Source organism: Ipomoea triloba, chromosome 2 (assembly GCF_003576645.1).
Source record: "Ipomoea triloba cultivar NCNSP0323 chromosome 2, ASM357664v1".
NCBI classification, from domain to species: domain Eukaryota; kingdom Viridiplantae; phylum Streptophyta; class Magnoliopsida; order Solanales; family Convolvulaceae; genus Ipomoea; species Ipomoea triloba.
Genome location: NC_044917.1, coordinates 2,436,804 through 2,461,491, shown reverse-complemented (window position 1 = coordinate 2,461,491; position 24,688 = coordinate 2,436,804). Strand labels below are relative to the sequence as shown.

Genomic DNA, 24,688 nt, shown 5'->3' with positions numbered 1-24,688 from the left:
TGATATGATGTTAAACAGGAAAAAGTAATACTAAAGCGCAGCTTTGGGGATGATATATATAACCAGTAGCTTCATACTTTAATGTGATTCCTGAAAATTTAATTTTAGTTAATTTTCGTGCCAACATGATTAGGATAAGACTCAAACATATGACATTTGGATTAAAATGATAACAATGATACAATCAAACCACAAGGTACTTAGCTTGTTCGTTTTTATAGTTGTGTTTCTCTCTTGATTAGAAAATGTTGACAACTTGTGTATCTACTGCAAATGTTATATATATATATATATATGCTAAGTTAAACAAAACGTTGTTTTTAACCTGGTCTACAATATAATATAAGTTGTGACACACAAATAAGTTAGATAGAGAAGCAAAAGAGTTGTAATTTGTTGGAGCATATAATTTAATCAGGACTGGATCGGAGTTATTAATACACTACATTACTACTACAGATTGCATGCAGGCCGGCCTTATTGGAGCAGAATGGGATTGTTGATGGGCCGGCTGGCCTAATTAAGCATTTGAAAGAGCAGCAGAATGGGATTGGTGTACAGCAGGGGCAGGGGCAAAGGGTTGTTGCAGAGATGGGTTGAGAGGGAAGAGCATGCACTGTGAATATTGCGCCATCACTTGATCAACCAGCACCAGTGCTACCATGGCTTCCACCACCGGAATACCTGCTAAGCCGCCATTCAATTCATTAATTAATACAAACCTAGCTAACATCAAGCAACATAACTTCCAATTAATTAGGAGGTCCTAGCTAAAACTAACCTCTCGGAGCGACACATGGCTCTTGTCTACCAGGAAATGTAATCTCCGTCTCACGTTTGTCCCTAGTCACTGTCATCTGCTTCTTCTGCATATATATGTTCATTTTGTGCATACATACACCAACCCATTTCAATAAACAATAATAATAATATACATTATAGCAGTTTTGCATATGAATAATAATGTATGATGATATGATTTTATGACTCACATTGATAGTAGGTGTTGGCTTGAATGCGACTCTCATATGAATGATTTCTCCATTCGATATTCCACCCTACAGGGAGAGCCAAGTTGTGTACCCACAGTTGATATATATACTATTATATACCCCAATTCAGAGCTAATTAATCTATAAATTAAACTAACCTGAATTCCACCAGATCTATTGGTTCTTGTTCTTATTCTTCCATGCTCATCCACGTAGAACTCATCGTTGTGCTCACTACCAGTCATGAGTGTTCCTGATGAGAATTGAAGTAACGATAGCAGATGTTGAGCATATAATATAAAAAAAATAAAAAATGAATGCATTGTTTTATAGATAGTGTAACTGGTGCGTGACGAGTGAATGTTGAGCATATAATATAAAAATATAATATATATATATATATATATAAGTGTGTGAGTGTATACCTGCAAAGCCACTGCCAAACTCAACACCAATACTTGCTGGAATGGACATTACAGCTTTTGCCAGCTCAGCTTCAAGTTTATCAAATACTGGCGAACCAAGACCCTTAGAACAGTTAACACATTTCATCATTATTTTTCACCCAATTAATTAACCCTAGCTAGCTTTTAAATACCATAATTAAATGATCTGATAAGGGAAATTAGCTAGCTTACCCGATGAACATTCTTGACAATGCAGGTAACCACGCCTCCTACAGAATCCCCTTTCTCTCTGACGCCATTAATGGCAGCTATCATCTTTTCTGCATACTCAGGATTCGGGCACCCAACAATATTACTCTCTATCTGCACTCATGCAACAAAACTTTATGATTAATTCATTACATCAACAAATTAACGGAGTATATATATATAGCTGGCTATATACACCTGAGGAAGTGTGAGAGCTTCAAGATCAACCAAGCTATCAGGAAGTACTACCGTGTGAACTTGAGAAGTATAAGCAAGAATCTTGGATTCAAACACATGGACAAACCAAATAAGAATGAAACAGATCGATAAACTCAATGCATAAACGTACTACATATATATATATATAGGTATGAGCAAGCTAGCTAAGTGATTTGGGGTGTAAGGTAAACCTCAGTTTCTGCAATTTGTTTAAGGATTTTCTTGGCAACAGCTCCGGCAGCTACCCTCCCAATGGTTTCTCTTGCAGAAGCCCTACCGCCACCCTATGAATATTATATTGTTGAGAAAAACAGGATCAAGAGATCAAGAACAAAAAAACGAAAACAAAGAAGATCAGAGTTTTCAAATCATTTAGTTATGCTAGCTCCATGTATATATATCACCTCTATGGACCTCACTCCATATTTGAAATCGTAGGTTGCATCTGCATGAGAAGGCCTATAGGCCATGGACATTTCACGGTAGTCCTAACAAACATAAAAACATACAAACAGACAATGCAAATTATCATTATTAATAATATTTCAGTCATTTTGGTTCAACGTAACAGCAGTTTAATTTGTTAAGTTGCGTGCAGTGGGTAGTATATAAAATGAAATGTATGATAGCTTACATCTTTTCTTGGATTTTGGTTGTGAATCTCAATCTTGATTGGAGTCCCAGTGGTAAGCCCTGCACATCCACACAACCCAGTGAATGAAGTTCTTATATATTATTATTTTTTTAATGAAAAACGGTGTATGAATGAATGATACCATCAACAACGCCTGATGAAATTTGGCATGTATCCTGCTCTTGCCTAGGGGTTGTAATCTGGTTTTGGCCTGGCTTCCTGAAAATCGACTAATTATATACTTTTAAGTATATATTCAAATTTTTTTTAGTTCGACCAAATTGTAATTTTTTAAATAGTTCAAGAGCTTAATTGATCCTTATTCATTTTATTTTTTTAATAAACAACATTTCTATTTGCATTTTTTTTAATTTAGAAAAAAATTCAGCTTAGCTTCACTAATTAAAATATATATATATATATATATATATATATATGCACCTTCTATTGAGATGTAGCTGAACATCAGCCTGTGTGAGAGGCAGCCTAGGGGGACAGCCATCAATAACACAACCAATGCCCAGCCCGTGAGATTCCCCAAACGTTGTCACCCGGAAGTGAGTCCCGTAGGTATTCCCCGCAGCCTTAACTACTTCTGCAACCATATATATATATATGTAAAAAAACAAGAAAAGAAGTTCGCTAAGGTAGCTCGCCGTGAGAACATGAAACTAACCCAGGCGGCGTTTGCGGCGAGCAGAGAAGAGAGAGGAGGAGACAGTAAGAGGTGTTGCCATTGTTTCACCTGCTTAGTGAGATGGGACGGATGATAATAAGGCAAGTAGCCTGGACAATTATACTGTACCTACTACCGACAAATTTTACTGTACTTGCGTCGACGAAAGTGTCATTTTTTAATAAAGAAATGACACCTGTTTCGTATAATTAGTTGGTAGATATAAAATATTTAGTTTTATTTTATATACATTGTAGTTTCATTTCAGCACAACTAAAGTTTCATTTTATTTTAACTACAGCTTCATTTGACAAATATAGAAACGATAGTCTTATTAGAGGTGAGACCTGTTATTAAATTTCATTTTATACATACTAGTCTTATTACAACACCACTAAATTATAATTATAATTTAACTACGATGATTGCTTTAAAAAAAAAAAAAAAAAAGACAAGGATGGAGACAATAAAGATATGTTTGAGCCATGCATGCTGCTCTGCAGACCTGACGACTCACGTGTTTTTCCGACGTGGAGGCAAATAGGTAATTATTATATAAGAGAATACTTGATGTAGTACCATTTTATATTTCCAATTTGTACTTTCTCTTACATGCTTTTGATGTACACATTTTTTTGTGGTCCACATAATGAAAATAATCAATATCTATTTGTTATTTCAGGGAGTAGAAGTATGGGAGTAGAATTTGAGAGTATGTGTAGTAGAACTTTATTATATAAGGTCAATCATGAATGTTGTGATACGTATGATTAAAATATTGTATACTTTAATTAACAAATTATATACATTTAGTAGTAGATTATGTATATTTAGTTATAATTAAATATATATAATTGTTAATTAAAAGTACATAATATATCAACTGTGACGAAAACTTGTGTGAGGTCACGCACAAATGTCAAACTTATATGCTTAAATGTAATGCTAATCAGGAATAAAATTGTTGTTATTATAAGAGTAGATATAACCTTAGTTAGTTTTGTGAATATAATAATGGTGGGTCCATCATTAATGAATAACCGCCGCCTTTCATTGCCACCATGGCCGACAGCCTGACCGATTGCTATTCATCATCAGTATAATATATTGCATTTGCATGTCTCTTCTATTGGAACAATACTCGCAGTTGATGTTGCTGTTCAATGTTCATCAGCGAATGAAGCAATGTGAAGTATTTAGTAGGCCGGCAGTCTTCAATTCAGAGGTTAGAAGACGACAACTTAAGATGGAGCCGAGACTTGAGGATCATATCCCTTTGATTTTGAAGATGGAGCTCCGAGGAACCGTTTTGGTTGTGGAAACACACGTACGTACAACACCATTTCTACGCTGCCCCTTTGCTTTCTCAGAAGATATAATATTGTTCGATTTCTGGGGTTTTAAGGCTTTCTGGCGGGAAAATTAAATGATTGCCTTGCAGGTTAGTTCTTCCACTCCGGAACTGATCGACTTTGAAGTCTGCCCTAATCTTTCTCTGTTCACTTCTTTGAGGGCACTGAAAATTTGGAATGTGAAGCTCCAAAGCGCAGCCTTTCTGCTTGCACTTCCTTTTCTATTCGATCTGCACTGGTATTAACTATTATATCTTTACCCCATATAAGTTTAATTTATTGGGTATACTGTATACATGTGTGTGTGTGTTTAATTTATTGGTATACTGTATATTGTGTGTGTATTGACTTTGTTGGTTGGCTGTTGTTATATACACAATCAATGAAATACCCTAATAAAATCATGAAAAGTTTCATCTTTATCCTTTAAAACACCCAACAAAGAATAGGAGTTGGTGAATGGATCTCCAGTCCAAAATGGCGGCTGTCAAAATGTATAATATGGGGCAACCTCTAACAAAGTTGATTATGATGTTTATTTGATCACAAAGTTTCAAGTTTAACTCTGAGTGAAAATCCTCTCTGATTTGAGTCGGTTCTATGGACAACCTAAACTGATTTACCTTCCTGTAGTCTTTTGCCGACTAGATCACAAGACGGGTTCACCCAATGCACACCCTAGATCGTGGACGTGGGTTTCCTCCTCACCCAAAAAAAAAAGTGTACTAAGAATCAAATACCTCCACTATTTGACTTTGTGTGTATGTGTATGTGTATGTGGATGTGTGTATGTGTATGTGTGTGTGTGTGTGTGTGAAGTTGTATTCATACACTGCTTTGTTTAATGGAATCTACACACCCCCAACGGTGAAGACCAAACAAGTAGCCTTTACTTTAATGTCAGGAGTTAAGCATAACTCATAAGGTGAGCTTCAGGCTACTTCAGCTTTCACTAGATAGAGAAGTGGACTTGGATCATGGATGATCAAGTTGGGTCTTCACAACACCAGCAGCTAGTAGAACACCATTGCTTTGATCAAGGTGCATATTGACTATTGACTTCTTAATCTGAGTTTTTGTTTTGGGTATCTTGATGAATTCAGCAATTGCAATTACAGCGGCAGACGATCTATACAAGGAGCTATGGAAGGCTTGTGCAGATCCCTTGATGTGTGTTCCTACTTGGGGACAGAGGGTGTTCTATTTTCCAGGAGTTCACATGGACCAAGTAAATGTTCCCCGTAAATTTAAGTGTATTGAGATGTATGTTTTATTTTGTGCTTTCTCATCTTATTGGCCTTTTGGATTGGTTATGCAGCTGGATAACTCAACCAATCCAGAAGTAATTGATCAAGAACAAATTTCCAATCTTCCTCCAAAAGTCCTTTGCCGTGTGGTTAATGTTAGGCTATTGGTAAGCTCCCTCTTTTCCAGTACTTATGATTTTGACCTAATTTTTCTTTTAGAAACCAATTAAGTGTGTGTCCATCTCAATCATGGAGAAAGTATGGAATGAGGCAATGAGCCATACTGATGGAATCAATCCATCCATATCCCAGATATGGCTGCTACTCCGTAGGATAGATCATTCAAAATTCAAGAACCCAAACATTTTAACTATAAGTACTAAGTAGAAGGGAGATCATTGGAATAATATTTCCTTTTCTGCAGGCTAACCAAGAAACAGATGAGGCGTACGCGCAAATTGCTTTAATCCCTGAACCAGTAAGAACTTATTTTCCAATATATATATATATATAAACAAATGCGGAGTAAAAAAATAAGTAGTACCAGCCATAGAGCACGAAAAAGCTAGAATTACAGTCCAGTTAACATACTTTGCAGGAAACTGGAGTGAATACTGTTGATCCTTGCCTTCACGAGTCTCCAAGGTCTCAATTTCACTCTTTCAGCAAGGTTTTAACTACGTCTGATACTCATAGTAAGAGTAACTGGGGTCTGTGTATAAATTGGAGAGATGCCATTAATTGCTTTCCTCCCCTGGTAAGTAGTGGTAACCTTTCTCCAAACCTTCACACACACATCCATCTGTTATTTCAAGTTTACTCATAATTTTACCATGCTAAAACTGTTCTCTGAGTAGGACACTACACAAGAGAAACCGAGCCAGAAGCTTATAGCCAGGGATATTCATGGTATTGATTGGTGTTTTCAGCATGTATTCAGAGGTAATCCCTTTTGATTATCAAATCAACTCTAGTTGAGCACTGCATTTCTCACTTAAGATAAGCCACACGCCTATAAGAATTCTCACGGATACACTTCAACAGGCCAGCCTCCAAGACATTTGTTGCTTGCTAAAGGTTGGAAAGCATTTGTTAAGAGTAAGGGGTTAGTTGCCAGGGATTCAGTTGTCTTCATAAGGTGTTGATATAGTTTGACATCCTAAATTGCTAATATGTCTATTTAAGTTGCCTGTATTTCGTTGTCAAAAAAAAAAAGTTGCCTGTATTTCCTATGATGAAAGTATGGCTCTGTATTTTTTTGTCCAAACAAATGTCAGTATGCATTTAATCATGTGTTCTTTGAATGTTGGTTTTTGTAAGGGGAGAAAATGGGCAATTGCATGTTGGGGTTAGACGTCTCGTTTACCAGCAAAGCGGTGTTGGATTCTCAAGAACTTCTAGGCAAACCAAGCAAGCATTGAGTGCAGTCATATTTCAAGCTATTGCCACTCGATCTCTTTTTATAGTCCATTATGAGGCACGGTATGATCATTCCCACAGATTATAGTACTTGAATGTGGTATTCATCTGTGTGCCACTATTTGTTACATGAAAGGATTGTTTACTGTGGTAAACATTTCAGGACAAGTAAGTGCATTATAAGCTTGAACCAACATTTACAATCAGTTGCCAGTGGCATAAATCTCAGTGCGTACTATGAGGGAGAGGGATACCAACACAGAAGAAGGTAATGTAGTGTTCTCAGGTGATCATTGAATATTTTTGTTTTTGCTGTTTGGGGTTAACATTTCCTGTTTTATACCAACTGTTTATATTTTTTTCAATTGCTCAAAAGTGAGGGGAATGACGAACAAATGGCAGAAGTAGATGGGACAATCTATCCTCTTCCACAACCAACCATAATATCTTCTGAGGATGATTGGGAAGGGTTCTATGATATCCTTCAATCCCCTGGCCCTATGGAGTTGGACCATGAAGGAGGTACTGGGGAGATCGATGAAAGATTTAATAATTTGGGCAATCAAGGTACGGGGGAAACAAGATGCAGTCCTAATTAATTCTTTTTAGTATGTCTTTGCATGAATTAAGCTATACTTTGTCTATGTAGATCTGTCTCCCATCCTGCAGCGCCATGGAGAAGAGTCTGGTATGGGGGCTATACCCATTGCTATCCAAGAAGGCTCCTTACAGGTTATGCCTATCTCATCTATCCCAAGCCAGATTCCATATGGTGGCCCCGGTCGTGGGGATGAGAAAATCCCCTGGGAAGGGTACCTTGTAGCCCAGCGGTGTATCCCAACACTTAATAGGGTCATATCAAGGTACCCTGATTCTTTATTAGGCTTCAAGCCCTGGAGCAATGCTGTCAAAACAACGTTTTTGGAGGTTTTGGCAGAGGTAGTTTACTTGCTTGAGCGTTTCACAGTAGAGAGCCTGGGAAGGTCCAGGGACGAGTTCAACATGGCTAAGCAATTCCTCTGGGACCTGAAGCACAGTGGGATTGATGTAAACTGGGTTGAAACTCGACTGGAGCAAATTGATGAAGCGCTGAAAATGCAGAGTTTAATGCAACAGCAGAAGGAACTGATGCTTAAATATGAAGAGGCATGTAGCGCACTGGGGAAAGTGGAGGAGGAGCTTGGATCAGTGAATAAACAACTACAAGAGTTGTCTTCCCACAATCATCCTGCTACAAACAAACCTATTCTTGAGGGTTTACTATAATCTGCATTTTTAGCCCTGCACCATCTGATTTATTGTGGATGCCCCTAAGAACTGCAGATTTCACACAGTGGAAGCTCTTCTACTTTTATTTATATCCCTTTAACAGATTTTTCTAGTGCAAATTTAAACATTCTATTTAGCCAAGAATAGATTGTGACTGGCCCACTCTGGGATCATTCAGCATACTTGATTAGGGATTTAAGTGTACACCATTCTCTCTTGAGAATTTAATGTATACTAAATGCAAATAACCATGTATTCATCTTGTCATTAGTTCTATTTGATACAAAAAGTAACCAAATGAGACAAAATAGCATTTGAGAATTTTGAGATCCGTAAATATAAGAGCACTACACACCACTACCCGTGAGTTCTGCAGGTGGCTACATTTTTCTAAGGCTATTGTACAAAGAATTAATCTTTAATAGTATTGGTCCTCCTAGTAGACCTCTGAAATGACCTAGTTTCTATGCATCCCTAACGTACTCAATAACAGCGTTACTAGGTGCTTTAGTTTTCAAAATCATTTCTTCATACTCATCCTTGGGATTGGAGAGAGCCGTAATGGCCCCTCCTGCTCCTATTGAAGCTTCACCATCCTGTATGACTACTGTTCTAATTACAATGTTGAGATCAAATGTTTGGTTGTATGAAAAGAACCCAATGCAACCAGAGTAGATACCTCGGGAACAACTTTCAAGAGAGTCGAGAAGCTCCATTGATCTCAACTTTGGTGCACCTGTCATTGAACCACCTGGGAATGCAGCTTTAACACAATCAACTGCACTTACATCTGACCGTTTCTTACCCCGAATTGTGCTCACCATGGTGTGAACTGTTGCATATGATTCAATTTCCATTAGGTGGGGAACATGGACAGACCCAGGCTCGCATACACGCCCAAGGTCGTTCCTCAATAGGTCAACAATCATCAAATTCTCAGCCTGATCCTTTTCACTGCCAAAAATAGTAAAACTGTAAGGCCAGGTTTTACGAAAGAAGAAGGTTCCTGAAAAAAAGAAAGAAGAGAAGGCAATCATTTGCTTCTACTCCGTATTATTCTATTTTCTGGTATAATAAAAGCATAATCCTTTACCTGTATTGTAATTGTAGCTTAAGCAACTCATCTTCCTTTGGGGTTGAACCACGAGCTATGGTCCCTTTAATGGGTTTTGCTTCTAGAACTGCATCTCTATCCAATCGCATGAATCTCTCAGGGGAAGAGCAACATATTCTTAAATTTTCCCTTGAAAAATTAAGCCAAGCAGCATATGGTGCCGGATTTTTTTCTCTAAGACTAACATAAAGCCCCAGAGAATCTATTTCCCCTATTGTCATTCTCATCTGAGTTGTAAGACATAACTCATAACTTTCTCCATCCTTGATAAAATCTTGACAGTTCTCAATATCTTTGATGTACTGCTCTCTAGATTTCTCAGCAGAAAAACATGTTTTTACCAGAAAGTTTTCGCTAGCACGTGATGCTGGAGGCACAAATGTTGTAGAGTGAGAAGATTTCAAGTTGAGAAGTCTCTGCTCAATATTATCCAACCAAGGGGACGGGCTTGTGATTCTATCATGTAGTGACAAAACATAGACATTATCATGGTCGTGATCAATCACAATAAGATTATCCGAAAAGAAAAAACAAGCATCTGGCGTCCTTGATTTATGACGATTAGTTGTCATGCCGCATTCAACTTTAAGATCATACCTGCATTAGGTGTTACTCAATGTCAGCCATGCAATGAAGCCAAATGATTACACATATGCATAGATTCTGAATTTTAAAACATGAGAACCTGTGCTCTCAAAGGGCTACTATTCACAGGCCATGCATCAAAAAATTATGAACTTAAACTCCCACACTCTTCCAAGAAGTAAAAGCAAAGTTTTTTAGTTGACTGGGAATTCCCCCAATTTTTTCTAAAGGGAAAAGGAACAGTAGTTCCCAAAACAAGCACAGACACATCAAATGCAAAGCATGCAGAGATATTAAGAGGAAGACAATGGAGAAAATCTGAATTTTCTAATGCATAACTAATATTAGATATTTACCCAATATAACCAATGTAGCCACCATAGAAGTCAAATGGCAATCCTTCATAATCTTTTTCATCATAACAAAATGACCCAAGCTCCTGATACATAATAAGTCAGTCAAAGCAGTCGGTTATCAGGGTACAAAAGTGGGGAAGGAGGAGAGCAAGAAAGAAAGAAAGAGGAGATAGTTATGCTATCAACATGTTTATCATATTTATTTGCAACTTCCATACAAATATGGAGAAATTCTTATCTAGTTCCACAGGTTACCTTATTCAAATAATCAAAAAATCCATCCTCTAGATATGAAGTTTGAACATAACCACTAGCATCCTCAACTGTTAAGTAACCGCCTCCTTTATATGCCTCATCTCTGAAAATGCAAAGCCACACAGATAATTGTAGCTTAAAAGCAGTAAAAAGGTGTACATTATCAAATTGAGAAAAAGAAAAATTATTAGTCAGGCAAATAAGCAACAGTCTTGACCAAATCTTTACCTTTGATTCGATAACCTGAATGTAAGCTGCTTCCATAGAGAGCCACCCTTTTCACCCATGAATGAAAACCTTGCTCTTCCCTAGATATTACTCAGCAGATTATTGTCATGAAAATATTAACATTTTGGAGGGTGTGGGTTGGAGAAAAGAATGAGGGGAAATGCAATTGGTGATGAAACAGAAAATTCATGCATGAAATGAAATGGTCAGTTGCAAATAAAACTGTCCCTAGGAAACAAGTCAAATGGCATTGGTGTAGGACCTTTCCTGCACACCATGTCAAAAGATGTATTTTATCTCAATAAAAGCTTAAGCAATAAGAAGGATACACATTTGTTAAGTTATATATTATCCTAAATAAATAACTATCTTAAACAAAGATAATTGCATTAAAGGATTAATCAAGGTATATCTTTGTATAACAGCCAAGTAATACTGTGGCATCATAAATAGATATGGATATAAACAGGGGCATCAAAAGCTATTGGAGGAGAACTGCCGAAAAGTGGGATGAAAGTCTTTCTCCTATATTTCCTCCTGCCCTAGTCCAAGAAAAAGACAGTTCGAAAAACCAGTGTTGCAAAAATCCCGCCTAGGCGCTGGTCGACCGCCTAGCGTATCACATTAAATGGTGGTCTAGGCGGCTGGCCGGCTAGGCGACCGCCTAGGCCGCCAAAGTACCGCCTAGGCCGCTTAGGCGCTGACCGCCTAGGCGTCGACTAGACTGACTAGGCACCGACTAGGCCTTCTAATTGGTCGATTAACTATTGTTCTTTTTTTTTAATGGGTTATTTCACTCAAAACAACATCGTTTTGAGCGAAATAATCCTAAATTGTACAAACTTTAGATATTTTTTAGGTTAATATTTAATATTTTAGTATTAACTATTAAAGTATTATATAATTTATAATTATTAGTCTTTAAAAAATTAAAAATACTTAAACAAATTTTTAAAAAATAAAAAATAAAATAAAAAAATACACGGGCGCCTAGACGCCGATTAATCCCCGGCTAGGCGTCCTAGGCGCTAGGCGCTCCCTCTGTAACAGAACTACATAGATACAAGTAGGGAAGAGAAGAGAGACCTTTTCTGTTGAGGAACTGTCCAGCCAAAATGTGTTTTCAGCCTTCTGATCTCCAAATATTTCACAGAATATATTCTTAGATCCTCCAATTTGACTGGCCAGGCAATCAAGTTTTTTCCATTTCATCTTCAAAAATTTTATATTATAGCTCGGATTTGAAGAAGTTATAGTGTTGAATGAGCAGATATGTTTCTTCTCACCCAATTTATTCACCGTATTTTCTCCTCTTGAAACAGATTTGAGTAATCGGTGTACATTAGGCACCTGCATGCATGCTAAGTAAGGTTCACTGATCAGGGTTAAAACAAAAGGTCATTCTATGGAGAAATGGATGAGAACTAATCCCAGGACTATACCTAGAACTGTAAATACTTGTCATCACCTCAATGAACAGAATATAGAGATCAGGAGATGCTGAAAATACTCTAAGTCAAGGAATAGCTTGCAAAAAATAATTCACTGAAAACCAGAAATTGGTCACTAGTGACACATTTCTAGGTATGACACATGCAGGATGCTCTCTGGTGCAACTCTATCTGGCTATCTCTATAGCTAATGTAATGTAATGAAAGTACATTATATCAGGAAGTCTAATGACATTTTCATCACTTCTGTTACCAGATAGAAATAAACTCAGAAGTCACAACTGTAGCTAAATCACCTAGAGATTTCTAGGTTATTCTGTAAACAAATGGAGGCCAGAGTGAGAATATAGACACAATTTACTTCATAGAAAAATTACCAGCATAATCAGCCTTTCTCTCACTAATGGATGACCTCAACCCCAACCAATAATCCTTAGTGATCTTTGCAAAATTCTTGAAAATCTGCTTCCCGTAGTAGGTCGCAACGCTCTCTGGATGGAACTGGATACCAAAGAAAAAATCAAACTACAACATAGTGAAAGAACAGGATCTTCATGCACAAACAAAATGAAGATAACAAACTACAAACCTGCACTCCATAATGAGGCCGACTGGAATGTTTGATGCCCATAATGATTTGTCCAGCCTGAATCTCCTCAGCATAAGAAAAAGATGATTTTCCATCTCTTTTGGATAAATGTCCAACATAAATTTTCTTCCCATTCACCCCCTCACATGCATCAGTGAAGGAATTTGATTGAGATCTTCCTAAGAAAGGAGTTGTCTTGGTAGTTGGAGTCCAAGCTATGGGAATGAGAAAATTTGGGAGTGATTCAGGCTCTATAACTAGGGAATGGTATCGAACCACCTAATTGTATCAAAAGAGAAGGAATAAGATTACCTTCAAGCATCTACTTGGACACTTGCCACAACTGAACATTGATAAAGATCATACATTATAAGTTTTTTCTACTAAGCCTCAGCAGACAACCTATAGTCAACATAATTGGAAATATAACACACACATATGAAATCGGGGATTTCATTAAAAATAAAATAAAATGCAACAAGGAAAGCCTAAGATGAAAATAGTTTCATTCCAAGAAAAATCCACCCAACCTTAAATCCAGAGTTTCTTCCAGAGGGAATCTCATGGAATAGCTGAGAACCATTGTGTACAACTTCACTGCAAGCAGAAAAGGGGGGAAAATAAATTAATTGCAGTTCAAAGAGATATGTAAGTAACCTGGAAGTCACCACATATTTTATTAGAACCTTACAAACTATCTTCAGCTAAGGTGAATAAATACATGATGGATGGGTAAATATGCTTGGCTTCTACATGATTTTTTACCTAGTGAGTAAGCCTTCCTTTTTCCCAAGCACTCTAAACTATATTTATGAAGTGAATTATCAAAGTCATTGTTTTTAATAATAATAGAGTGAACAAATAATTTATTAGAATCTCACAATCAATCTTTAGCTAAGGTGAAAAGTTACATAATGGACAGTTAAATATGCATGGCTTCAATTCATGTTTTTACCTCATGTAGACCCTTTTTCCCAAGTACTCAAAATCATGAATGACATCTATCTACAAAACTAAAAATCTTAGTAGCTACATCTAATGTACCTCAAACGTCCATGGACAGGTTCAGGTGCATGGACAACCCGAGCACCATGCACATATCCTAGAGCCTGTTGAAATTAACAATTAATAAGAATACAAAGCACTGAAAAAAAATTTGACAATTTTATTATACAAAGTTTTGATTCAGGTGGCAGGGCATAAAAGGAAAATATGATCAAACAAGTTAAATACAGGAGTACAGTTTCCCAACCAGATCCAGAGGCCAGAGGAATACAAAGTACAGCTTTCCAAAATAATGATATAGTACAAGTACTGCCAAACACTCCTACCTCAGTTTGATAAAAGATGCACGGGTTCGTTTTACAGTCCCCAAAATACAAAATGCCAATTTGATTCCCAACAGATTATTGATCTTGAACATTATAGTACTATTAATTGGAAAGAATTTCATTTGCAAAACCACGAACTGGAAGAAAAAGAAAATCGAATATTATAAGTTCAAATGCAAAAGTATATGAACTAAAAACTGCTTGTGTTACCTGGTGGCCAAGGCAGACACCTAAAATAGGGATATCACTGCACTCAAGCAACAGCCTCAGGCAAAGTCCTAAAATATAAAATTAGTTCATGAAACCACATTTAGGGAAATTATGAGTACAGAAAGCTTATACAAAACTAAATTAGGGACTAAAGAAACAATCAGCCATATCACTAATGGTAGGGATTGACAACAATACAATAAAAATGTTGTGCACTGAAAAAACAAATGTCAAAATCTTGAAGCTGTTACACCAATGACACTCCATAATTTATTTATTTTTTAAATCTGTATGAAATTCTATTGCCTTTAATTTGAATATGGTTGAACCATGTTTGAGGAACAAATGCATTTGTCATTCATTGCACTGAATAAATGAAACTGTCCGGAGATTGTAAAAGAAAGAAAAGGAAGAAGCTTTGGTATTCCGGTCAAACCTATATCTGAGGGGCATGTTGGAGAGCCAGGACCAGGTGATATAACAATGTTGTCAAAGGCCTTTTCTTCATAAAGGTAGTGATAAAAATCTTCCCATGTCCACTCATCATTTCTAACCACCATCGGGGGCACTAATATAGTAACAAGGAGAAGTTAAGTACAACAAAACTTCCTAAAGTAATAATGCATAACTAAATGAAACAAAACTTTGATTATAAAAACATGAAGATGATGTTCTCTTTAATGTCTTGTGCATGGAACAAGACTAGGGTGCCATGGATTGTATTTTATGCACAATATCTCAACTGCGGTTATTTCAGTTGTTAAAGGTTAAATGGCCTAATATTCAGAAAGCAACAGGATCTAATACCTACTTCTAAGTTAACTTCATACAATTAAGAGTGCCGATCAAAGTCTAATGGGAGAGAGAGAGAGTGGGAGAGAGAGAGAGAGAGAGAGAGAGAGAGAGAGAACTCTCACATCCATTGATGACAGACAGTTCTTGAAATATATTGTATGTGTAACTGTCATAGTTGTCAATCAGCAGTGTCCGTATAAGTTCTAACTTCTTAACTGGTGCCTCCAGCTGTTTCTTTAATGTAGTTCCTTCCAATGGTCTAGGAACCAAATGGCTGGAAATGATCATCTTTCTCACATCATGGTGAGACCTTTGGAATTTATCCTTTGTGTTTGAATCACCAATTCTAGCAAAAGTTTCAGGCACAAAATAATTTTGATTTCTGGATCGAATGTTTCCACAAAATGAGAGGCCAACATCTGAAATTGACGAGGACAAAGTATAATTCATGTTGTGCTTATACAACCCCAACACAAATTTGCTCAAAAGGCCTACACTATATCACTGCCCTCTGCAAAACAACAGCAACAAAAGGCATTAAATACACCTTGACCCAGAAAACATGAAATCAAGCATACCAACCGAAAGAAGAAGCAGTAGATCAGAAACATTAAAATGCTATTCAACTCCAGCTATCCACGCATCATAAAAGCCGCATTATTACAACATATAATTCCACATTTAAATCTCAACACTCCTTTTAATTACGCGATCTCAAAGCATAACGTAGAAACACAGGATTCATCAACAGATCCTATATTCCTATCCCACGGATAATACTCGAATTGAGATTAACTACTTTTTTTCACCTCACACGTGCCAACAATTTCCATTACATATAAACTCATACACGCAAATTAAAGCATTTCAACATCTCGAATGAGTACAACATATTATATATACATGTATAAAACAAGCAAATCTCCGGATTGAGAATCGAAAGGAATCAACAGATCCTAAATCGTACCTTTGAGAGAACTCAGCGGCGACGCAGATAAACTATATATTTTTGCCTTTTAATTTTTTCTTTCCTTTCCGGAAAATTTACTGGCGCTAGATTTGGTGGCGGGGAATTTCCGGAGTGGTGGCGGTTGACAGTCGACAGTGAGGGAGGAGGGTGAGCGTTGATTTGTGTGCGTAATAGCCATTCATTTAAAAGGTTGAGGCGGCGTGCATGTGTATACATCACTAGTGGCCATACCAACCCAAAAATTGCGCTTTTCGTTTTTAGTACTAATTACGTTATAATGGAATATATGTTTATAACTATTTTCTTGAACGAAAAATTTTGGAGACAAAGAAATATTTTTCTTTATCTACATGTCCGACAAGATGTAATTGAGTAATATCAAATGAATAGAACTATAGAAGTCACATATTGTTGCTGTCGAGTTTCCGCAAGCTCCTTTATCTATATTCTATGAATAATAAAAATAGCTTTAGAGCATAATTCAACAGATTAATTAATTTAAAATAAGTTGAAAATTTTTCTTTAAAGGCAAAAAAAAAAAAGTATGAATTTGATTTTATTGTGATATTTGTATATAAGTATAAATTAGTTATGCTTTGAGATTAGCGAATTAGATCATTAAGTTTAAATTTTAAACTTATGAATAATACAAATACTTTATTATTGGACTATGTTAGCGTGCATAATGCTCCGAGATTAGTGAACCAAGTGGCCAACACTTTATACGTGGCTTGGTTATTTAAATAAAAAGGCACTTTATTAAATATTCACAAAGTATAATATTGTAGACCAAGTGTCGTTTTCATTTAACCAACCTTTTGACCGTATCATTTGCTGCAAATTAAAGGAAAATGAAGTGAAGCATAATTATTAGTACTAGAGTAATTAAAGGAAAAAAAGAATTATAGTTAGTGCCCTTAATGGGTGTCTTCCCACTCTTTGATATGTGGTATGACTCTCAGTAGTTAGTTGTAAATCTTTCCTTAATAATTTACAATCATGTTCTATTAATTTTATTCCAAGGTCTAGGAACGACTTTGCATATGCTCTTGCAAAGACATCTAACTTTCAGTTAGGTTTTACATATTGAGATTCGTCCCACTTCGTGCGTTGCATGTCTTTTTGATTAATTCAAGGCAGAAGGGTCAAATAGGCTTATGTACTACAACTGATTGTTCATCCAGCACCATGAACTACAATATTGTCCATTTAGACTCTCAAACTTATTATTTTGGAGTAAGCAAACCCTCTAACCAATTTGTGACCTGTAATTGCAGGTATTACAGATCATCTAAAGTAATATATACAAATATATTTAATGATATTAAAATGGACATTATTAACCACTCGAACTCATAACACATGATATTCGTAATGCAATAATATATACAAATATAAAATTTATCTAATGTATAACTTAAATGGTGACTAAAAATTTTATTCGTCATCCAAAGCAATATTTAATATTGAAAGCTAAGGTGGAGACATCGGCCTAGTGGGCATAATATATAGGCCACATAACAATGATGCCCCAAAACAGAAGTGGATGATCGTATATTCGTATCCACAAAATTGACATAATTAAAGTTGTGTAGATAATTAGATGACACATTGTTACATTGCTGATTAAGGTGCGTCTCATACTATATACGTGGCAAATTATTAAACTTGAGTCTTACGAGAGATTATTCACACGAGAATGTTTCATATAAGACGTATAATACATTTTAAACTAAAATGTAATATTTTCTTTTATAGACTCATAAAAAAATATTAATTGCTCAATTATTTGTAATTGTCAATATAGTTCATAGTTTTTAATTTCAACTAATTTGATCATCAAATTGTTTAAAATTTCATCAATTAAACCCTTTAATTTCAATGACCAAAATAATAATTTTCACATTTTTAAACAATTCGATGATCAAATTTGTTGAAATTGAAAACTAAGAATTATTCGATGATCAAATTGTTGAAATTGAAAACTAAGAATTACATTGATTGTTGAAAAACAATTGAGGAACCTAAATATTGATTTCCCTTATGCAAATTTTACTAATTTAGTAATTCACCATACTAAATTGAGGATTAAATTGAGTTGTTGTACTAAAATAGGGATTAAATTAAGTAAATATTACATGGTCGATGGAATGTTGTAAGCATAATCTCTTATTTAATTAATTTAAGGTATTGTGTGTGAGTATAGGAATATCCGAATATGTGATGTAATCCCTAAACCACATAATAACTTTTGGATTAACGAGGTAAACCCCACCCCTGACTATGTGAGTAGTGAGTAAACTCTCGCCCTGTGACCCTAGCCGGCAAAGGACCACAATGAGATAAACCACCCTAGATTACCCATAGCTAATCGGCTCAAACCCAAGGGCTTGAGGTTCGAACCCACGGCCTCTCAGCTGCCGGTGTACCTTTGATTATAGTGGAATCGAATCAATGGGTGACTCCAGAAAACAGACTGCATTCATCCATTTAAGTCACCGTGGTTGCTCGCCAATCCGGCCTGAAGAAAAAGGCAGAACCCAGAAAAGCAAGGAATCTCGTACTCAACCTTGACATCATGTCGATTGCACAAATAATATAAATCTTGGACAAAAGATTCGATCGACACACAAGTACAATGGTTCATGGAATATTGTGGAAAAAAAAAGTACTCCGTAAAAAACATGCAATGTTTTGTGACAATGTGGTCATGTGGACACATACATTATATTCCTGTGCCAGGTCCTCCACCTATGTACTCATAATTCAAATGTATCAAGGCTTCAATACTATCAACCCTTGAGAAAGATGAAAATTTAAATTTTTTCCTGGTCGAGTTGGTTGTCATGAACAACTTTTAACTGAATTGATTAGACAGTTAACTTAATAATTGTTTTTTCGGGGGAAGAAAGTGAAGAGGATACTTTATTAAATAGAGAGAGAAGATGAAATTGGCAGCTCGCAATTTCCCCAACTTTACAGACAGGGCTGGCCATCCAGGAGAATGTTCTGTAGATTAAAGTTTTGCTGAGGATTAGAGGGTGGCAGAGGGCAGGTGGGTGGTGGAAGGAAAACCACAGAGATGAATGAATATAGTGAGAGAAACATAGATACATATAGTGAGAGAGAGAGAATCCAATTGGGTTCAGGAGAAGATCTCCAAAGTGAATAGGTAGGCAGGGGTGAAGGGGTCCTTTTGCTTTTCCCTAGAAAGCGAATTGTCCCTTTTTGACCAGCATTGACTGTGCAACAACATTATTCCCTGCTAACCAACCACACCCTCCCTTCAACCCATCAACAACACGATCAACGCCTAGCCTCACAAGGCTTCCGAGCTCTCGAGCAGTACTCTGTCAAAGCGGGCTGATCCATCTCATTAGTCCCGAGTCTCTCACTTTAACCTAACATAATTGTAGACTTGAAACATAAATCACAATTTCATTTAGTCAATTACTAATAATATAAATTGATTTACATTAGAATTAAGATTTACTTAGTATACACCATTCATAATAGTTACAGAGTTTTTCTCAACATTAAAAAAATTACAATAACTCAATATTCTTTTAAGTGAGAGAACCACGGCCTAGCCCACACAAACCAAACCAATTATTGCCAAAGCCAAACGATCAAATATTTTGAAAAAGAAAAAGAGTGGTCCATCCCTCTCTTCCATTTCTCTGCTGCACCATCAGATTCCTCTCTGCAAATACTTAACCTAAGCTAAAGCTAAAGCTACCCCTCCCTCCCTTCCTCATCATGCCTTCTTCTTCCTCGTTTTGCTCATAACTATTTTGACATTACTTTCTCCAGAATCCATTTGCTCCAACTTTACAGCCATGGATGAAAAAACAAAACCCTACCTACCAACCAACTCCTCTGCACATTATTATGCTAAATCTGAACATCATATCCCATTAACTCATGCCGGCCATTTCCACTCAGTGGAGTATCTATCCACTGTTAAGTTTGAGAAATTTAAAGATCTATCTAAACACACACAATGTAGCTAGCTAGCGTTCATAGCTTGCTTGCTACGTTGAGTAATCCGACAATGGCAGGCGCCACTGACCCAATCATACCACCAACAAGCATGCGCACAAATTAAAGATCATTGCCACAGCTAAAAATCCCATAATTTTTTTTTGAAACAAACACGAAATCATTCATTAAGATCGCAATAAAGAGCATTACAAATAAAAGAGGAAGGTTCCTCAAATCATTCTTTACAATCTGCATAATTTTCGACCACCCAAAAGTGGCATAAGTTTCTTCATTACTTCTCTTATTTTAATCAGATTATTGCAAGCACAAGTATATAACAAAACATTTTTATAGTATAAAACATAAAACTATACAAGCAATCTAGGAACCTGGTAGGCTGGTACTTTGAGTACTAATTAATCTGTCTATTCAGATCACTTGCTGGAAAAAATTTCCAAGAAAGTGGCTTTTTAAAAAAAATTAAAAATAAAATAAAAGTTACCTGATTAACAGTCTAATAAAACAGTAAGTTAAAATCATTTATAAAAAAAAAAAAAAAACTGGGTTTGTGGGTTTCCCTAGTTGGGTCAAGAGTAAGAGACTGATTATAGAAGGATTGTTAACTTTGATGGCTGTCATCATATGTCACTATGGGAATTTGGGTATGGTATATAGAATAATATATATAGTATTATTCTATATATACAAAACCCAGCAGACTTAGCAGGGATATACTCATATACATGTCAGTCCAATCAATCTCAATTCTCAAATATAAAAATTTATTCAGATAGTGGCTTTTATCACCAAGATTTTATTAACAAAAAAATCACAAAATTCAGACCATCCCCATTGATAAAGACAACACTTATACTACAGCCATTGCATCACATTATTATTCCCCTTCATCCACAAAAAATACCATACTATATATAAAAATGTAAAACAGAAAATTAAAAGAATAAAAAGTTGAGGGGGAGATGTGTTATTACCTTCAGGTTCATCGATCTGGAACAATAGATTAAGATATAATATGCTGGGATGAAAGGAGTATAGTAGTACAGTGTGTTTTCATTGTTTTGCAGCATAAAATGACACCAAAACCTAATAAGAAACCTCAATTTCTACGAAAACAAATCTTTTTCATGTAATACAACATGATCTGAGGTTGAATATCATAGAACTATGGAAGCTAGCATATATACATATATACATACACACGAATTGGGAATATGCTTGGCTCCTCATACGCCATTCACGGAGGCCCGTCGAGGTCTCGGTGAGCTCTGCAAATGGCATACAGGGAGCCAGGCATATATACGCATATACGTATATATATATCCATCTGTATTGTATCTGCCCTAGCTAAGAACACAGATTAGAAACCCAGGGAGGGAGAAAGAGGGGAAGAACTAGGGATATATAAGGATAGAATGGAGATTAGAAAGATGGAGGGGTCCTAATCAAATAATGGATCCATCTCACTTTAAGCCCCACACACACAATTTCCCTTTTCTTTTTCTCCCACCCAAAAACCAAACCAGAAAGCAAGAATTGCAGCAAGCATGATGAACATGAAATGAACACACACCAGATCAAAGGTGGGAGAGAAAGGAGGTGGGAAAGAATGGGGTGTAGGGTTGAGCCGAAAGACACATATAAAGAGAGAAAATGGAGGGTCCTTTAGGGTGGGTGGGTGGTGGGGTGTGGGTAGGGTGGGGTGATGTTGTTGCTAATAATATAACCACGCAATTTCCTAAGCTTATTGCTTTTCTTCTTCTGAGCTATGGGGTTTGAAATCCTAGCAAGCACTCTCTTCTTTTTCTGGGAACGGTTGCTTTTCTCCTCTGAACCTCCTTTGTCTTGGAGTGCTTGGCCGACATGGATTCCTACCATCTCTTTCTTCCCATTTTCTTTATCTATATAAACTAATAAAAATTGAACCATCACACATAAAACACCCCTTTTTTTACTATCATTTCACCGCCCATTCCACCGCTAACTCACTTTGTTCGACCAATAACTCTAAAGTCTTGAACTAGTTGCCAGAACTAATAAAAACCCTTTGTACACAAAGTGTACATGTAAGTGTGGACGACTCTTAAACAAGAATTCTGAGGCTTAAGATTAATCTGGCTTAAAATGAAACGAAGTAATGAACACCCTTTGTGCACAAAGTATTCATGTAAACGTGGACAACTCTTTAAGAGGGATTATAGGGCTTAAGATTAGTCTGGCTGAAACTGAAACCTAATGTATTAAATATATATATATATATATATATATATATATATATATATAAATTAAATACCTTAGCTTTACCCTAGCTAATATAGCAGTAGCCACTAATACTGTTATTAGATAGCTCCATCTGCAGACTATACAATTAGTTAACAGTGGGGAGTGTACTTTCCATTCTGGTAATTAATTAACATATATACTTTATTATTATTACTACTAAAATAATATAATGAAGTTAATTATTATATGTTGCAGCAGTATTAGTTCTCTCTTTCTCTCTCTCTCACTCACAGACACACTAAGTGCAGGTACAAATATACGTTTATAAGTTCATGGAAACATTGCTTGAGATGTGCATGGCAACTTGGCAAGTGATGAAAAACTTGTACAATCGTATGTGTAAACTTATGTGAATTTCCTATGAACAGTCAATGTCTCATGAGAATCTTTTTGCTGCCAATGCAAGTGCAGCAGTGATCACATTTCTGGGGTTGACATCAATACAACCAGCCATGGTCAGGTGGATATATGTGGAATTGGAATATTATATGGTATATGTGACACCATTTTTTATGCGTATAGTATGTCGTGTTTATGTATAAAGATACAAATTAAAGACTCGCAAATTAATATGTGTGGATTGGATGATTAATATGTGTGTTAGTGTTAATCGAAACATTGTGACAATAATGTATAGTGGTATAGGTTGAAGTTGGACAAATTTGCGTGTGAAGAAGCAGTGGAACAATGTATAAATATGAGAATGAGCTTTGAGAGCCTCGAGGACGTCAAAGCTAAGAGCTTCCCCAATAGTAGTTTTTTCTTTTTGATTGCTAATTCGGAAAAGAGAAGAAGAAAAAAATGCGATGTTGGTGAGTTTTTTCAAATTTAATGGGTTTTGTTGGAAAAAAAAAAGAGTAAAGTTAATTTGGTTGGGCTCATTGATGGTGGTTGGCGATTGGTGATCACTGTACCCTCCATTTGTTTTTCTTTTATGATTTTATCTTCTTTTAAAAAAGATTTCTGACAAAAAAAAAAAAAAAAAAAAAACTCAATAGTTACTATAAGAATAGTATTGAATTCGAATTGATCTCCCTTATAAGATTTACAAAAATGAAACTTATAGTACTTTTCTTAATCTAAAATATTCAAAATTTTCAAATTGAATGATGATACATGTCTTATGTACACGCAATCTACCATGATGTTACCTAACTTAGATCAACACAAATCATAATTGCCCTATGACATCGCCCTAACCATTGAAGGGTTAAGACTTAAGACCATGTCTAGTCGAGTCTCAAACTTTGTAGACTATCTCTTTTGACTGAATAAACTATTATGAGGCTAAGTGAACTGATTTTTAAATCGATCCTCGAGTTTCTAAGGGTTGATATTATTCCTTACAACGTGACATATCATATTATATAAAATCAAAACACATAATTAAAATATGAAGAAAACAAACAAAGGAAAGATTTTTCAAATGTAGTTGAAAATAAGGATGGAGGGGCGGCCAAAAATGATGATGAGGTAGTACGTCCGGCCAGCAAGCTGTCGTTTCACTTGCTTTTGAAGATTGACAGCCACTTGAGATCAATTGCCATAAAGCTACTCCAATATAAATTGTTGTTACAATCTCTGTCGTCTAAATGTAAAGATTAAAATGGTGCACTTTTCATAAAGCTATATATTGATGTGTTATATATATCTGTACGTAAAGATGGATGGCTTTTGGATAATTTTCTATGGATGATGAAAAACGTACCTCATCATTAATACAGTTTGAAGATCCACCTGGGCTGGGTATGTCAATCTTGTAATGATATAGTTTGATATATATATGGATCTCGTATCAAACACGCACAACCTTTTCTTAGTTCGTTAATTTTTTATTTTTTTTTTACTTTTTATTTTTAAATTTTCATGATATAATCTCGTATAAAAAACATACTTTTTCTTATGTGTATATATATATATATAGTATACTATTGTCACGTTGATTTGTTTTTCGTTGTTATTTATTTTATCTCACATATATTTATATGCAGAATAATTTTGTCAATGAGATTTTTTTTTCATTTTTGTTTTCTTGATTATTGTACTCTTTTTTTT

At 35.8% G+C, this 24,688-nt stretch overlaps 3 protein-coding genes and 1 long non-coding RNA gene across 8 annotated transcripts; 1 reads left to right on the top strand and 3 right to left on the bottom strand.

The window, feature by feature from the left end:
* Positions 1-317: 317 nt before the first annotated feature.
* LOC116010474 (chorismate synthase 1, chloroplastic-like) lies at positions 318-3,291 on the bottom strand. 2 transcript variants are annotated; one of them, XM_031249899.1, is made up of 13 exons: positions 3,178-3,291; positions 2,943-3,096; positions 2,644-2,720; positions 2,502-2,560; positions 2,272-2,355; positions 2,059-2,151; positions 1,847-1,927; positions 1,631-1,762; positions 1,418-1,520; positions 1,151-1,245; positions 993-1,058; positions 782-866; positions 318-684 (listed from the first exon to the last, which is right to left on the bottom strand). In XM_031249899.1, the coding sequence occupies exons 1-13, from the start codon at positions 3,236-3,238 to the stop codon at positions 521-523; spliced, it is 1,254 nt and encodes a 417-aa protein (XP_031105759.1). In that variant the 5' UTR covers positions 3,239-3,291; the 3' UTR covers positions 318-520. The 2 variants fall into 2 exon arrangements, with proteins under 2 accessions (XP_031105759.1, XP_031105760.1); XM_031249900.1 differs by having other exon boundaries at positions 580-686; positions 768-866.
* A 1,080-nt stretch (positions 3,292-4,371) lies between these two features.
* LOC116004342 (auxin response factor 11-like) lies at positions 4,372-8,723 on the top strand. 3 transcript variants are annotated; one of them, XM_031244351.1, is made up of 13 exons: positions 4,372-4,504; positions 4,619-4,767; positions 5,434-5,570; positions 5,648-5,757; positions 5,848-5,943; positions 6,201-6,254; positions 6,375-6,533; positions 6,634-6,718; positions 6,821-6,914; positions 7,097-7,258; positions 7,359-7,463; positions 7,539-7,762; positions 7,845-8,723. In XM_031244351.1, exons 3-13 carry the CDS (start codon positions 5,507-5,509, stop codon positions 8,459-8,461), a joined length of 1,770 nt encoding a protein of 589 aa, XP_031100211.1. In that variant the 5' UTR covers positions 4,372-4,504; positions 4,619-4,767; positions 5,434-5,506; the 3' UTR covers positions 8,462-8,723. The 3 variants fall into 3 exon arrangements, with proteins under 3 accessions (XP_031100211.1, XP_031100203.1, XP_031100219.1); XM_031244343.1 differs by lacking the exons at positions 4,372-4,504; positions 4,619-4,767 and having other exon boundaries at positions 5,297-5,570; XM_031244359.1 differs by lacking the exons at positions 4,372-4,504; positions 4,619-4,767 and having other exon boundaries at positions 5,299-5,570; positions 7,572-7,762; positions 7,845-8,719.
* LOC116004328 (aminodeoxychorismate synthase, chloroplastic) lies at positions 8,718-16,503 on the bottom strand. 2 transcript variants are annotated; one of them, XM_031244324.1, is made up of 14 exons: positions 16,346-16,502; positions 15,501-15,889; positions 15,020-15,151; positions 14,584-14,651; positions 14,087-14,151; positions 13,573-13,639; positions 13,043-13,321; positions 12,831-12,954; positions 12,089-12,363; positions 11,003-11,082; positions 10,775-10,877; positions 10,520-10,602; positions 9,558-10,175; positions 8,718-9,418 (listed from the first exon to the last, which is right to left on the bottom strand). In XM_031244324.1, exons 2-14 carry the CDS (start codon positions 15,826-15,828, stop codon positions 8,929-8,931), a joined length of 2,712 nt encoding a protein of 903 aa, XP_031100184.1. In that variant the 5' UTR covers positions 15,829-15,889; positions 16,346-16,502; the 3' UTR covers positions 8,718-8,928. The 2 variants fall into 2 exon arrangements, with proteins under 2 accessions (XP_031100184.1, XP_031100191.1); XM_031244331.1 differs by having other exon boundaries at positions 9,333-9,470; positions 16,346-16,503.
* A 2,514-nt stretch (positions 16,504-19,017) lies between these two features.
* LOC116009788 lies at positions 19,018-21,984 on the bottom strand. The gene is made up of 2 exons (XR_004096847.1): positions 21,325-21,984; positions 19,018-19,749 (listed from the first exon to the last, which is right to left on the bottom strand). It is a non-coding gene; the product is annotated as an uncharacterized LOC116009788 (long non-coding RNA).
* Between the last annotated feature and the right edge of the window lie 2,704 nt (positions 21,985-24,688).

Excerpts from the sequence above, each read along its gene's own strand:
- LOC116004328 (XM_031244324.1), bottom strand. The coding sequence starts at position 15,828 with ATGAATTATACTTTGTCCTCGTCAATTTCAGATGTTGGCCTCTCATTT. Across the intron at positions 14,652-15,019 it reads AACATGCCCCTCAGATATAG|GACTTTGCCTGAGGCTGTTG; the intron begins GTTTGACCGGAA and ends TTTATATTTTAG. Across the intron at positions 10,878-11,002 it reads TTCAGGTTATCGAATCAAAG|AGATGAGGCATATAAAGGAG; the intron begins GTAAAGATTTGG and ends TTGCATTTTCAG.
- LOC116010474 (XM_031249899.1), bottom strand. The coding sequence starts at position 3,238 with ATGGCAACACCTCTTACTGTCTCCTCCTCTCTCTTCTCTGCTCGCCGC. Across the intron at positions 2,721-2,942 it reads CAGCTACATCTCAATAGAAG|GAAGCCAGGCCAAAACCAGA; the intron begins GTGCATATATAT and ends GTCGATTTTCAG. Across the intron at positions 1,521-1,630 it reads TTGTCAAGAATGTTCATCGG|GGTCTTGGTTCGCCAGTATT; the intron begins GTAAGCTAGCTA and ends AACTGTTCTAAG.
- LOC116004342 (XM_031244351.1), top strand. The coding sequence starts at position 5,507 with ATGGATGATCAAGTTGGGTCTTCACAACACCAGCAGCTAGTAGAACAC. Across the intron at positions 6,719-6,820 it reads TTTTCAGCATGTATTCAGAG|GCCAGCCTCCAAGACATTTG; the intron begins GTAATCCCTTTT and ends ACACTTCAACAG. Across the intron at positions 6,915-7,096 it reads GATTCAGTTGTCTTCATAAG|GGGAGAAAATGGGCAATTGC; the intron begins GTGTTGATATAG and ends GGTTTTTGTAAG.